The 14,585-nt window shown below is 38.1% G+C and overlaps 1 protein-coding gene across 1 annotated transcript in view; it reads right to left on the reverse strand.

The window, feature by feature from the left end:
* The window catches only part of LOC134540905 (phosphoribosylformylglycinamidine synthase), a 61,471-nt gene that overhangs the window by 45,235 nt on the left and 1,651 nt on the right, over positions 1 to 14,585 (reverse strand). The window contains 6 exon segments of the mRNA XM_063383969.1: positions 1,299 to 1,439; positions 3,193 to 3,305; positions 4,363 to 4,499; positions 6,499 to 6,649; positions 8,215 to 8,365; positions 9,537 to 9,877. Coding sequence (XP_063240039.1) covers positions 1,299 to 1,439; positions 3,193 to 3,305; positions 4,363 to 4,499; positions 6,499 to 6,649; positions 8,215 to 8,365; positions 9,537 to 9,793 — 950 coding nt within the window. The 5' untranslated portion in view covers positions 9,794 to 9,877.

The raw sequence follows: 14,585 nt of genomic DNA on the forward strand, positions 1-14,585 counted from the left end.
CGCAAAACTACGGCATTTATTTTCCTTTCCGGCATAATGTTTGGATAGATAAGACAAACAGGCGAAGTTTTAAAGCGTACACACACCGCTCGGGGCACTGACGTCAGCTTAGAACAGCGACACCGGTTAAATACAAAAGCAAGCAGATGATTGGGCGAACGGTGTTTGGAACAGCCTTACGTGAGTGGTCATACCACGTCAGCCGGGGGCGCTGGCATATAGTTGGAACAGCGTCGTAGTATCAAGCAGATTATCGGGTGAACCAGGCACAAGCATTTTAAATCGCGCCAAAAAGCGGAAAAATGTAAACAAACATTAATTTTCGAATGGTGTGACGATGATGATTAGTTGGCCAACAGTTTTTATAGATTTTGTTGGGTCGTTACCACAACGCGGAAATACTATAACGCTGAATGTCAAAATTGACCACAAAGCTGAAATACCATAACGCCGAATGTCAAAATTGACCACAACGCCGAAATAACAACTGAATGAATTTGTGTGCGTTTCTAATGTACCTTAACGCCGAAATACCACAATCAAATCTTTCCTTACCTTACCTTACCTTACCTTACCTTACCTTACCTTACCTAACCTAACCTAACCTAATCTATCCTAACCTAACCCAACCTTTTTGGCAGCCCTGTAATGACATTTTTCGGCGTTGTGGTACACAGCAGTTTTCTAGCTGTAGTCGTTGTGATCAATTTTGGCATTTCGGAGTTGTGATGCGTCCTCGATTTTGTTAAAGGAATTAATAGTTTTCCCGATTAGTTTATGGGAACAAACTAATAATCAGTGTGTAAATCAAAAGTATTGTTATATAAATATATGTAACCTATTTGTTTAGGGTATTCAGTAATGAGTAGGTTCAAGTAAATTTATTTAACTTAAATAATTTCAGATATATTTACGGTAACACACACACTTTTTTTTTTTTTTTTAAGCACCGCTTTTGTGTTTTTAAGTGAATTTTAGCACCGCTTTTGTGTTTTAAAAGTGAATTTTAACACCGCTTTTGGTAATTTTTAATGACGAAATCTGAAAATTTTATTTACCACTTTCAGGGGGCCCTAGTTATATCACAGAAATCATATTTTTAATATAACCTACGAAACTAAATATATTATTGGAGGGGACGAAATTGAAGACTTTTATTATTGGGGGACGGGGGACGGACGTGTCCCCCCCCCCCCCCCCTCCCGGTTGCGACGCCCATGCCTGAGCAGTCTCTAAATTGCATGGTATTTTTTTTTCCCTGAAGTTCTCCACACCGTCTGCGCCCCTCGGCGTCTCACCTGAAAGGCGCGACGCCGGTCGGGAAGTTGTGCGTCTCGGCCGTGAAGACGAGGTGCTGCTTGCCTTCGACCACCGAGAACTCGCTGCACTTCCCCGCCGCGGCCGGCCGGAACACAGGAACTACGAAACCTTCGATGGCACTGAAACGATGCACCAGCGATCAAACACACTTCCGGTCCACGCAGGAGCACTCACGAATGATCAATTAAAAAACTGTAAAAAAAAGTGGGCGTGTGTACTGTTGTGTATATGTTACAGTTGGTATGTGTGTTTATAGTATTGTAAAGTTGATGTTGTATATGTTACAGTTGGTATGTGTGTTTATAGTATTGTAAAGTTGATGTTGTATATGTTACAGTTGGTATGTGTGTTTTTAGTATTGTAAAGTTGATGTTGTATATGTTACAGTTGGTATGTGTGTTTTTAGTATTGTAAAGTTGGTGTTGTATATGTTACAGTTGGTATGTGTGTTTTTAGTATTGTAAAGTTGATGTTGTACATGTTACAGTTGGTATGTGTGTTTTTAGTATTGAAAAGTTGGTATAATTTCAGTGTTGTGAATTTGTTGTCTCGTAAAAGAATGGCCTGCTGGGCGTTCAGTTATATGTATTGTGATGTTGAAGCAGTAAAGTTATGGAAACGTCCACTGTCTTAGTTCATTACAGTCACAACATGTACTTATGTACCTACGTGCGTTAGAAGTTATACTTACTCCGCTTAGTAAAAAAAAAAAACTAACTTTAATTTTGCATACCAATAATTAATACGAATAAAATATTAAAAAGACTGGAGTGATGTAACAAATATGGTTGGTAAAGTATAAATTCATTCAAACTAAAAATTTGAAGTAAATACTCAGTATTCAAAATTAATATAAACACGTGTATAAAATTAAATATTTAATATGTGTATTCTAATTTATAAATTTTAATTGGTTATTAATGTAATAATTTATAATGCAAATAAATTATACACATGGGAATATAAGCTCACTTATATTAATAAACTTTAAAAATTTCATAAACACAATTTCTATCACTAATATTCTCAGTAAATACTTTTCAATGCATACCTGTATGAAGCATACCTGTCTGAAGCACCTATTTTTAAGCCTCTTATGGTCTGACACTTTGCTGTTTAATTAACAATCCTGCATAGTGATGCTACATTTATATTGCAATAAGACTTAAAGGTCTAATTAATGTCTAAGTAAATTTAACAGGAGATTCAAAGAACAATCTTCATGAAGGTAAAAGCTGTTTTTAGTAAGATGAAAAATTCATAACCATCCACACACATCCAGTAAAGAAAATAAAAGTGATCAATCTAAAATTCAAGCAAATGCACATACGTATGCAAATAAATAAATTAGTAATGCATCAAATAACAAATTCCTTGAATCTGAATACTGAATTCAAATCACGAGAACCTCAAATGCTCAAATATCCAATTTGAACATAAATCTAGTTCTCAAAGGGTCAAAAATAAAACAAGGACCTAGGAAAAATAGTAACTATTGGGTTAAAATATTCAACTTTTTAAATATTTGTTTCACAAATTAATTTCCCATACTGCAATTTTATTTCTATAAATAGTAAGTACATATAAAGGAACATTTTTGGTACGGCAATATGATAGGCACATACGAAGAAAAGCACAAATAGACCTAATAAACTTCAGAGTTGTCCATATTGGTTTTAGAATTTACTGCATTTTCTCCAATAATTTGCTTCAAATATTTTCCTCCTAAATTGTTCTTCTAATCTGTTTCCAGAAATTTCCAAGTCTTTAAAATACTTGAATTTCGGTGGTATTCTAGGGTTCTAGGATTCAACAGGTAAATCACTAAAATAAATATGAAATATTGATCTATAAAACTATTAAAATACAAACCTGCTGTTATCACAAAATTTAATAATGCTGTTTGGGTTCGTGGTTTCCTGCGTTTTGATAATCATGTCAATGAGCGATTCAGGTTCTTCAATGCCATCAATAATCATTTTCCCCTAAAAAGAAAAAAGAAAAAAACAGAAATTTCAAATAAATTGAACACAGTTCACAAGTTAACGCATAATTTTTTTTTTTTTAAAGCGATATAATTTAAAACTAGTATCACTAGAGGAAAGATTATATAGCAAATAGCAATAAAACTGAAATAACAGCAAAATTGAAATCAATACATCTCCAAACCAGAGATTAGGGAAATATACAGATGGAGCATAGGTCCGTTTCTTGAAGAGAGGGGGTGAAGCCAAATTGGTGTACCACACGTACTAATATGGAAGCCGTTTGTTTACAAATGTATCAGCTGTACCTGTATTGGAGGTTAAATGGGAGAAAAATGTCGAATCATATCATTACATTCGTATTATGAAGATTTATTTGGACTTTTAATATACGTACGTATATAAAAACATTAACCAATAATATTTTAATATAATTTTCTTCTGAACAGCTTAACTACAGTCATAAATAACAGCAGACTAGAACAGCTGATACAAATATAAACAAATGTCTGCCATCTTGGTATGTGAAAATAAAATAAAAAAATGGGGAAAATACGGTTTCACGTCTCACGGATAATGCTCCATCTGTATCCTTTCCTAATCTCTGCTCCAAACACCGACATGGAAGTCAATACGCAAGTGATTTTATATACTTGTATAGATAAAAATATACATAGATTGGTTAAAAAACATAGATTTTTAGTATTTCAATTGCCATAGAGTGACACATATTGAGATACAGAGATATATAGGTGTATAGAGCAGAGAGACATGAAGCCGTGCAAGGGGATTCCCCCCCCCCCCCCCTTTTCCTTTTCTTTTCTGACCCAGCGCTCTTAGCCGATAGGCCCTACCGCCCTGGGGCCCCCATGGGCATGGATGCGGATATGCCGCATACGCAACCGGGAAGGGCGTTAGAGTTTCGGCTATACACAGAGGCTGAGGCTACCCATCCCAGCTTATGTACCACCTCCGCCCCCTACCCCAGCAGAGAGACAGAGTGATACAGAGGAAGATTCAGCTACACAGACATAGGAGAGGGCAACCACGCACGCACCTTGAAGAACCAGTGCCGGCTGTGCTCGCTGTTGGACTGGGCCAGGTCGAAGCACTCCACGCTCGTCGGGTTCCTCCTCAGCTTGTTCCTGAACAGGTCCGTGTAGTAGTCCAGGTCCCACGAGTCGAAGGCCAGGCCTGCCGAAGGGAAAGAAGAAGTAAAAAATTGGTTGTCTGTAAAGTCGGTTTACGGACGATAGTTTAACGTGACGTCATGAACAAAACATTGATGAAATGATTGCATACTTTTATGAATAAAATTGAATCATTTTTTATTGAATTATCATTATTTTGTATTGATACAAAGAAGGAGTGAAATGAAATCTACAATTTAATTGATAAATTCACTTTTATTTGCACTCATTAATTCAAATATGTTTATTACTTTAACGAAGAGATTATTTTAACAATAACTTTTATACATGTTTGCTATTTAACTTCTTACAATCTGTGTTATTCTGTTAAGGATAGGACGATGATAGGAAAAGTAGGAAACGAATGGGACTGTTTCAAGGATGACGTGAAGGAAAATGGCTTACCCAACACCAAGATGCAGTCAAAAATATTATATTTGCGCCACGGACTCTGCAGCAATGCTAGGAGGTTCAGGTTAGCAAAAAGCAATATGAAATGAGCGCAACGGGACACAGAGAAACGGGACAATGTGCATAACAGGACACTTTTTCGTTAGTGCAGCCGGCGTTCATTGATTTATTAGACGTTGTCACGTCAAAAATAATCAACATTCAAGGTAAACCCTAATCCTTGTATTAATACGTGTATTTGCATTAATAGGTTCTCTACTAGTATCTAATTAATCTATTTAAGAACTTTTTCAGGACCTTTTAGTAAAATATTCTTGCTAATTTTTACAACACACGAATTACAAAAAAATAAAATCGAATGTCTTTAAACATAATACAAAATATTTCTACTCTGCGCAGGTTTATCAGTATTGTTCACCAGAACCTTATTACATCATTTTACAGTGTGTATGTCTATGCACTAATATACCATTTGAAAAAAAATGTGTTCAAAGTCTGGGTGATGGCACAGCGGAGCATTCCTCCGCAAATTACTATCCCTGAGGAATTTCCATTACTTTTCCAAGTTTTACAGTAAATTCCCTGACTTTTCTCTGAGCAATTTCAACTTCTCTGGCTTTTCCCAGACTATCTGGAATGTGTATGTACTGTACACCCTGTGTGTGTGTGTGTGTGTGTGTGTGTGTGTGTGTAAAAAAAAAAAAAAAGCACATGTAAGAAAAAACTTAGTGATGGGTCAGATCCCAATTTTTCGAATCCAAGAAAGTACCTCGGATACACCCCTCGAATCCAAATCTAGGTGTCGAGGGACAAAAAAAAAAAAGTACAATAAATGAAAAAAAAAAAATTAACTATAGTGTTGAAACATTCTTCCCTTTAAATGGTTGTTCCACATTCCTAGTTTCCAGAATCAATACTTATTGTAATTTTATTTAGTATATAATTAGATAATTACTTGTTCAAGTACAATATCTTGGAGAATAGGTAGTTAAGATGATAGGTATGAAAAAAAAAAATAATAATTGAATTAGTAAACTTCAGAGGTTATAAGTGATGAATTCTTTAATTGAATTTATTTTTTTTCTCGAACACTGAATCCTTTGAATACTGGGATTCAATAGTATTTTTATTTTGAGAATTTGATGGTATTTGAGGGTTTGATTTTGTTTGGGGATTTGATTGTATTTGAGGATTTGATGGTATCTGAAAATTTTATGGTATCTGAGGATTTGATGGTATTTGAGGATTTGATTGTGTTTGGGGATTTGATGGTATTCAAGGATTTGATGGTATTCAAGGATTTGATGGTATTTTAGGATTTGATGGTATCTGAGGATTTGATGGTATTTGATGGTATTCAAGGATTTGATGTTTTTTTCAAAGATTTGATGGTATTTTAGGATTTGATGTTTTTTTTCAAGGATTTGATGGTATCTGAGGATTTGATGGTATTTAAGGATTTGATTGGCTTAGCAAATATAATATATGTGTGTGTGTGTGTGTGTGTGTGTGTATGTATGTATATATATATTCCGAATCCACCTTCCCCATGGCAAGTCATTCCAAGAACACCGTGTCGCAGCGACGCCTACCCAAGTGGGAGTTGGCCTCCTCCAGGGCCTTCCTGCCCTGGCCGAGGACGTCCACCAGGTACCACGGCTGAGGGGCCACGTCCAGCCGGAAGCTCTCCAGCGGCGCCGGGTACCGGCACTGGGTCATCCGGTCGTGCAGAACGTCCACCAGCTGCCGACAAGGGAAAACAATGGCAGCCCCACGTTCGGCGACCGTCGTCCCCAGGCCGAGCTTCACTCACCGCCGCGGCGATCCCGATCGCCAGGGACAAGACTACATGGTCGATTGCGATAAAATCGAAATAACACCCGAGAACCACGTCGATACACCGCGTTAACACCGAAATGCAAGTTACATCATGGAATTATTCAGCATTAAACCAAAAAAATTAATTCAAATCATAAAAAAAAGATTAGTTTTTTTAATGTTTGAAATTCAAGGAATGTCGTTATTTCTGGACAAAATATTGTACCAAAGTGCATGGATCAAAAAATTAAATTAATTTGTTTAATTGTTCATCAGACCAATTTATTAAAAATTATATTATCGAGAAAAAAAATGCCACAGGTAAATGTTACCACTTTTTTGTGTAATAAGTATTACAAAACGCAGGATTTATAAAAATAAAAACAATAACACCGAAATATTCTGTTTTAAAAACGAAACTGAACTAAAAATAAAACCATAAAATCTTGTCTCTACCGATTACCGTACGCCAATATAGTTTTAAAATGAATGCCAAGTGGGCAAACAAGGGGAATGCATTCAACAGGTGTGTGCGAGAGGTTTGGTGTGGAAGCGGAAGGTGGCATTAAAATGCAATCATGTGTTGCACAACACCTACTATATGTGTCCGTAGTCAACTACGGAGCAGAGACTTGGACTGCAGACGGGAGAGATGCTGGGGAGATCAGAGCAACAGGAATATGAAGTTTACCAGGAGTATGCTGGCAGTCACAAGGTGAAGACAGGATCAGTAATGAGACGGTGCAAGCAAGAGGAGAACAGGACTCAAACGAGATCGTTGAAAAAGCAAGAAGGAGACGGTATGGCCAAGTCCAGAGAATTGGGGGAGAAAAATATTTCAAAGCAGGCATGAGGACTGCAGACAGAAGAGAAAACTTTTTCGCAATTTTTACCAAAAAAAAATATTGTCACACAACAAAATTTGTTTCATCATGTTAGTAAAATAACTCCTGAATTACTATAAAAATACGCGTTGCGTAGTAAATGTAGTTATTAAAAAAAATAAATAATGATGTTCTTAATTTTTTAGGTTACATTGCTACAAAGACTCAGTTTTTTTTCGTTAATTCAAACTATATATCTATATGAGAATACTAATATATTTTATACTCACTTTCAACTGCACAGTAATCGTATACATAAGATTTAAAAGGCGCAATAAGTTATGCTAATAGGAACAGCATATAGTGTCATCGTTAACACGTCACGTGACCATGTCGATGACGACTTGCGTGAATTTACTCCCTGTCCAAACCCTTCCCGTAGAAGTTTTCGCTTCAAAAAGAGAGGGCGGCTGGGAAAACGACGGAGTTGAAGCGTACAGGAAGAAGACCCCACAGAAGACAGAGTAGGAAGTGGGAAAAGCAGAGGAGACGACTGGGACAGAGTGAAAGAGGACGAATGGCTGAGGGACGGAGGAAGACGGGTGACATTTTACTTTTCCGACAACGTATTCATTAGACACTGTTTGTCATGTGTTCCAAACGAACCTGCTGCTTGACGGATGGGCTGACGGTCAGGCCGTCTTCCTGCCAGGTGACCAAGTACCGCGTGGACACTTCCAGCCTCGTCACGTGCTTGATGCCGACTGCCGCGCAGATCGAGACAGCGTTGCTCGAGAACGCAGTTGAGAAGTTCAGCCTGGCGAGAGCATTACACAGAGATACATTACAGTTATAAGTAGGGACCGGAAAAATTCGCGGGTTCGACGACCGGCAGGATGAACTCCACAGTTCTACGTACACTCTGTCAAACGCCACCCACTCCATTGGCTGACAGTCTTGTGAGACGTCCCAGCGTAGGAGCCTGTGATTCGATAAAAGCTTTGGTTTGGGTGTTTCTCATTTTGGCCCAGAGTCGTCCCAGGTGAGTTGTGAACCAATAGCAGAGGCAGCACTGAAGTACTATAACGATTTTTATTTTAGCCTATCGCAAAATGAATTCACGAATTTTTCCGGTCTCTAGTTATAAGAGACATACCAAGAGATATATTACAATGATAAGAGATGTACCATGATAATAGATATATTATGATAAGAGATATACCACGATGATAAAAGATATATCACAATACGAGAAATATAAAAATAAGAGCGACATCAACATTATAAGAGATATATCACAATGATCAGACATACATCACAATGATAGGTGATATAAAATAATAAGATATAAATCACAATGATAATATATTCATAACAATACAGTACTGCGTCGTTAATCCGACCTTTGCCTATCCAAAATTATGCGTTATCCAACATACAACTCCCCCCTCCCCCTCAACAAAACATTCTAAAATTTCTTTATAATAATAATCACAGGACTGAACTTAGTACTACTGGCTCGCTGTAGGAAAGGTTTTGATGGCGATTAAAAACTGACAAAAACAAGCTTCTACTGCGCAGCTTAGGTTTCCCCCCCTTTCCTTCTTTGCGACAGAGAGGGGGAGTGACGGAAATTCTCTGTCGCAAAGAAGGGAGGGGGGGAACCTAAGCTGCGCATTAGAAGCTAGTTTTCGTCAGTTTTTTAATATCAATCAAAACCTTTCCTACAGCGAGCCAGTAATAAGTACCGTATTTAACTTACGACAATTATTTATTAGTTTGTTTTTCGGTTAGTTTTTTTTCCCCCCTGTTGTTTTGTTGTAAAAAAAAAATTATTAGGTCCCTGATGTGTAAAATTATAACAATATTTTTAGGTTTGGTAGGCTTTTTCTCTTAATAGCATCCTCTCAGCTGACATCTTCACTCATCTGGCGTTCGAACGGCCCCCGCTCGTGCCGGACGAGCGAGACTCCGCCGTGCCTGCCTACCTCGGTCCTATCTCCACGAGCCAGCTGGCGGAGGGCGTCTCGGCCAGGCGCGGCTCTCGGCCGAGTCGGCCCGGCTCGAACGGGGGGCTCAGCACCCAGCGGAGCCTGCGCAGGTCTGCGTCGCTCAGCGGCGCGCTGCTCTCCACGTAGAAGCACAGCTCCGTGGCGAGGCCGCGCACGTGCGCGCAGCTCTGCTGCAGCAGGCGCAGCTTCCGGCCGCTGGGGCCGGTCTCCCGGTAGAACCGCAGCATCACCATCCCCGGGGGCAGGTCGGCGGCTCCCGAGACTCAAACTGGCAGAACAACCGTCTGTCGGGATCCGAAAGTGATATAAGTAGAGACCTGAAAAATTCGCGGATTCATTTCGTCATAGGCTAGAATCAAAATACGTTTGCCTTTTTACTGTATCAGTGATTGGGCCACAGTTTATCTGAATGACATTCGGCCAATGAAAAACTTTCAACAAAAGAAGTATCCAATCACGAGCGTCCCAGTTAACGTGTGTCACGAGTCAGTAGCCAATGAGCAAAAGTAATTTTCCCGCGTGCATTGAGGATCATGGAGTCTATCCTACAGGTCACTGAAAACACAAATTTTTCCGGTCTCTAGATATAAGTTATTTTGCACACTATGCCGCCTGAGTATTGGAGTGTTCCATGTCCACTGTTTAAGGTTTTTTTTATGCTATGGACACAAAATTAATACTAGTATTCATTTGTACTACATCCACACACGTCTACGCGCACACAAAAAAATTTTTGTTCTTAAATTTAAGACCAATATTATTTTGTTCTGTGTCATGATATTTACAGTTGTTTGAACTTTCAAATGCCGATACCTCAGTTCCGACTTCAATGGACACAGATCACTCCAATTCTTAGGCGACGACTTGACATTCGAATTAAAAGAAGACAATTGCTAACTACATCTGATCTCTAAAACAGTTCCCCTTTCACCCTGTGTTCAGCCCGGGCAATGCCGGGTACCTGCAGCTAGTCATTAATAAGATCACTTTTATGAAGTTATTTATGAAGTCATTTACTTATTTATTTACAAGTATTTGTCGCGCGCCCACAAAACAGCCGAGGGCTTTTAACGGCCAGCACGACACATCCCGACAAGGACACAAATGGTCACCGCAGATACGAGCATTCTTCTCACACCGCGTCGGAAAATATAAAGAATACAATAATATAAAAGACTAAGTGTACAATAAGGTGACTTATACGTAGAGACCTGCAAAATTCGCGGATTCATCCTTTGATAGACTAGAATTCAAAAACACATATACCTCATTAGATAAATTTTTGCTATTGGCTTACTGTTCATCTGGACGAATCTTAAACCAATTATAAACCCTCAAGCAAAGAAGGATCGAATCACGGACAAACCAGCTGAGACGACTTACAAGTCGGCAGCCTATGAACTTGCGTTATTTGCCCCAGTGTACAGGAGAATGTGCAGTCTATCATGAAGGCCATTGAAACCGCGAATTTTGCAGGTCTCTACTTATACGGATTGAAAAGAAAATTCCACAAAGTTCATGTTTAACTAAGTTTGCATGTCCATTTGCATGTCCATTCGATTAAAAATTGTAATTAATCTATAATTAAGATCATTGTTCTTTGTGGAGTATGATACAATGGATTGACTGTATTTATTTTTACATCTGGACACAAACATATTATATTTCTCTGACATGCTACAGAGCGCACCCGGAAGACTAGGATGAACCATTACGCCCTGGCGTATACTTCACTTTGAGAACCACTGATCTGTTTGCTGTGAAACTCTATTGAGAACAAGGTGTCAACACAATTGTTTAATAAAATTTCCCTAATGATTCCCTAACCAAAATTTGAAATTTCCTTGAATTAATTTTTTGTTTTAATAAATTTATCTATTTTCGCTATTTTATGAAGAAATAAAGCAAATCCGGCCTCTATCATCCCCAAAGTTACCCAATTTCTCTCTCCAATTTCTTTATATTTAATGTAACTTTTATCATCTGCGGTTCCTTTGCGTTGCCCCGGCTAAACACATTATAATATAAGGTACATCGCTACCGAGTTTCAAATCTGTAGGATGTACACTTGAAAAAATGGAAATTTTGATTATAAAGTTCCATTGATTGCACAGTCTCGGTGCATCAAGGCTACGCATCAGCAAGACCGGGACGCCAATCTTCAGCTTCTTTTCGTGGGAAGGACAGGTAACCCCTAGGCAAGATGTGACGAACGCACCAAATGATAGCACGTTACAAATTCAAGGCAACGCCATCTATTGACGAAGTTCTAAACTGTTATTAGTGCCTTTAGTTTGCCAAGGAGAAGGACGGGAAATTGCCAGACCTTACTATCTGACCGTGTGGTGGATATAGACAAAAAAAAAAGACATACTGCTGATTTTTCCTTTCTGTCCTCCCAGATCCCCTTTGATTTTTACAGAGCACTACAGTCTCCATAAAACAGTCTCAGGAATGAGATACTTAGTTTCATTTAGAAACTTCTCTGAAGGTGGGTATTCAGTCAAATTTTATAATTGCGATCTTATGTCTTCCACAATCATAGTAGCCGCTGCTCACTTTTCTTCGTTTACTGGTCGCCTCTGAACATCTAGATGCCAGGTTTCATTAATGATTTTGTGTCCAGTGGCTTTGAAACATACAACATACATAAGGTTTGCTTGTTGTAACCAAAATATCGTCGCTGTACTTCTGAAGGAGTCTTCTGACAGTGCCATCTTCTAAAATTGCATAGGTTTCTAGATATAAACGAAAAACTAAAAAAAGTTTGAATATTTTGAGGTTTTTTGCATTTTAACCTGTGAAGCCAATCTTCTACAAGAAAGCAAACTTGAAATTTTGATTTAGCACCCCATAAAACATACAAAACAGCTGAGAAAAAAAACTTCCCGCAATTTTGTTACGAAAACGACAGTTTTGAACACCGACTGAGTGCATTAAATGTGCAACTATCGAATAAAAGAGATTTCAGAATGCCAAAACAAAAAGAAACTCTCAGCAAAAGGCTGCAGAAAATTAAATTTTTGTGACCTCTAGATCAGTAACTGTTTATTTCAGGACATTTTCACGACTTTCATGACCTGTCCAGTTTCGGTATTTTTTCATAAGTTTCATGTCCAGCCCTTTAGTTTCGTTACTATTTTGAAACTTAAATCGCCAGTAGGCAGCCTTTTACAAGAACTCTGTCAAAAAAAGTATTTGTTCTTTAATGGAACTAACCATAAAAGTATTTTATTGTATATTTCCGAAGCTGAAGTTCGCCACCTTCACCAGCAACGTACCTGTGGACCACGAGAAGTGCCCGGGAGAGCTGAGTGGTCCCTGCGCGACCGAGCCTTCGCCGGTTACCGAGTGGTCTGGCCGGCTTATCTGACGTTCGCTGGTGACGACACGCGCGCCGCGAACAAGGTCAGCTCGAACTCTGACCCCGGGAGTCGGGTGTGTGTCACAATCGCCCCACGCACTCGCTGTTCCTTATCCCGACCCCCCCCCCCCCTCCCGTCATCAACACAACAACATGTTATTCAACGACACGCTCCATCATAATTAAATACCTCACCATGTTACGTCACTGCGCGGAGAATTAAGAAACCAGACCCGTAGCCGGCTTGATGGGGTAATACCCTAAATTGTTTTCCGACTATTAGTTTTTTTTTTACTTTTATTTAAAAAAAATTATAATATAACTAGAGTCTGGAAAAATTTGCGCTTTGGATGACCTCTAGGATATAATCCATAATCCCCTACACACTCAGGCAAATGCCACCTGCTCATTGGCTATTGACTCGTGACACCTGTCAACTGGGACGCTTGCGGTTCGATACTTTTTTGGTTGAAGGTTTTTCACTGGCTCACAGTCCTTCAGATAAACTGTGAGCCAATCAGAGAAGCAAAATAAAGGTACAGTTGTATGGATTCTATCATATCGTGAAATGAATATGCGATTTTTTCCGGTCTCTAAATATAACCCTATTTAATTGTTTATAAAAGGCTGTTTCTACCAAACTAGTCCTTATTTAATGGTTTTAATCAACTTAACCGCCGATCTTAATGTTAATCGTAGCACGTACTGAAAGCATGAACTCATGTGGTATGCAGTTTTGGATTGATCGTTCGCATGTAGCATTCGTCTTGAAACTATTCATGTTTAGTTTATAATTAATCAACTAATAAAGTATTAGGTTTCCCCGAAAACATAGAAACCTGAGTAATGATCTACGCAACCATATCAACTCAGTAAAGGCTAAATAAATTTGAAAATGAAGGTTAGATACAGAACAATCATTTTAATTATGACATCAAATTATACAAGATCAGTTTGTATAGCGATTTTTAAAAGAAAATTTGTTCTGTTAAAAATCTTAATCTCTTTCTGCGAAGATAGATATCATTTACAAAAAAATATTGGAAAAAAAGAAAAAAAAGTAACATGTATGAGGTTCAGATGATTTATTGAGAAATTTAGATTTGTTTTCTGCACCATTATTCACAATTTGTTTTTATATTTAACAAATTGATGATTATAATTTAAAATTATAAATACTCTATTTTATATATATAATCAGTTATACAAAGAAAACTATAATCAAACTTAAAATTTTACAGTAAGCAAAGGTTTTTTCCTTCTTTTTCCTACAAATTACACCTCTTTGTTAAAGGTACTTTCAAGTATATTCCTGCATTTTTTATTTTTTATTTTACTGTACTGAAAATAAATACCGTATCCAATCAACTATCCTGTATATTTGGATGTACCATGGACATAAATGGATTTAACAGAGTTTTTGCAAATCACGGATGGACCAATTTCAGGACTTTTGAATTATACAGTTTAATATTTTGCTGAGCAAATTGTATGATTCAGTAGTCGACGTAGCTGCTCCGGCAACAAATTCTAGTGGCAAGTGCGAAACTACATGTGATACGCATCCACACACCGCAGTTCACATTATAGTATTAACCGTTCAATGAATTTTCACAAATTGTGCATTATGTTAATAAAATTCCTTGTCGAAAATCAGGTCC

The sequence above is a fragment of the Bacillus rossius genome, chromosome 17 (genome assembly GCF_032445375.1).
Source record: "Bacillus rossius redtenbacheri isolate Brsri chromosome 17, Brsri_v3, whole genome shotgun sequence".
Classification (NCBI taxonomy): Eukaryota; Metazoa; Arthropoda; class Insecta; order Phasmatodea; family Bacillidae; genus Bacillus; species Bacillus rossius.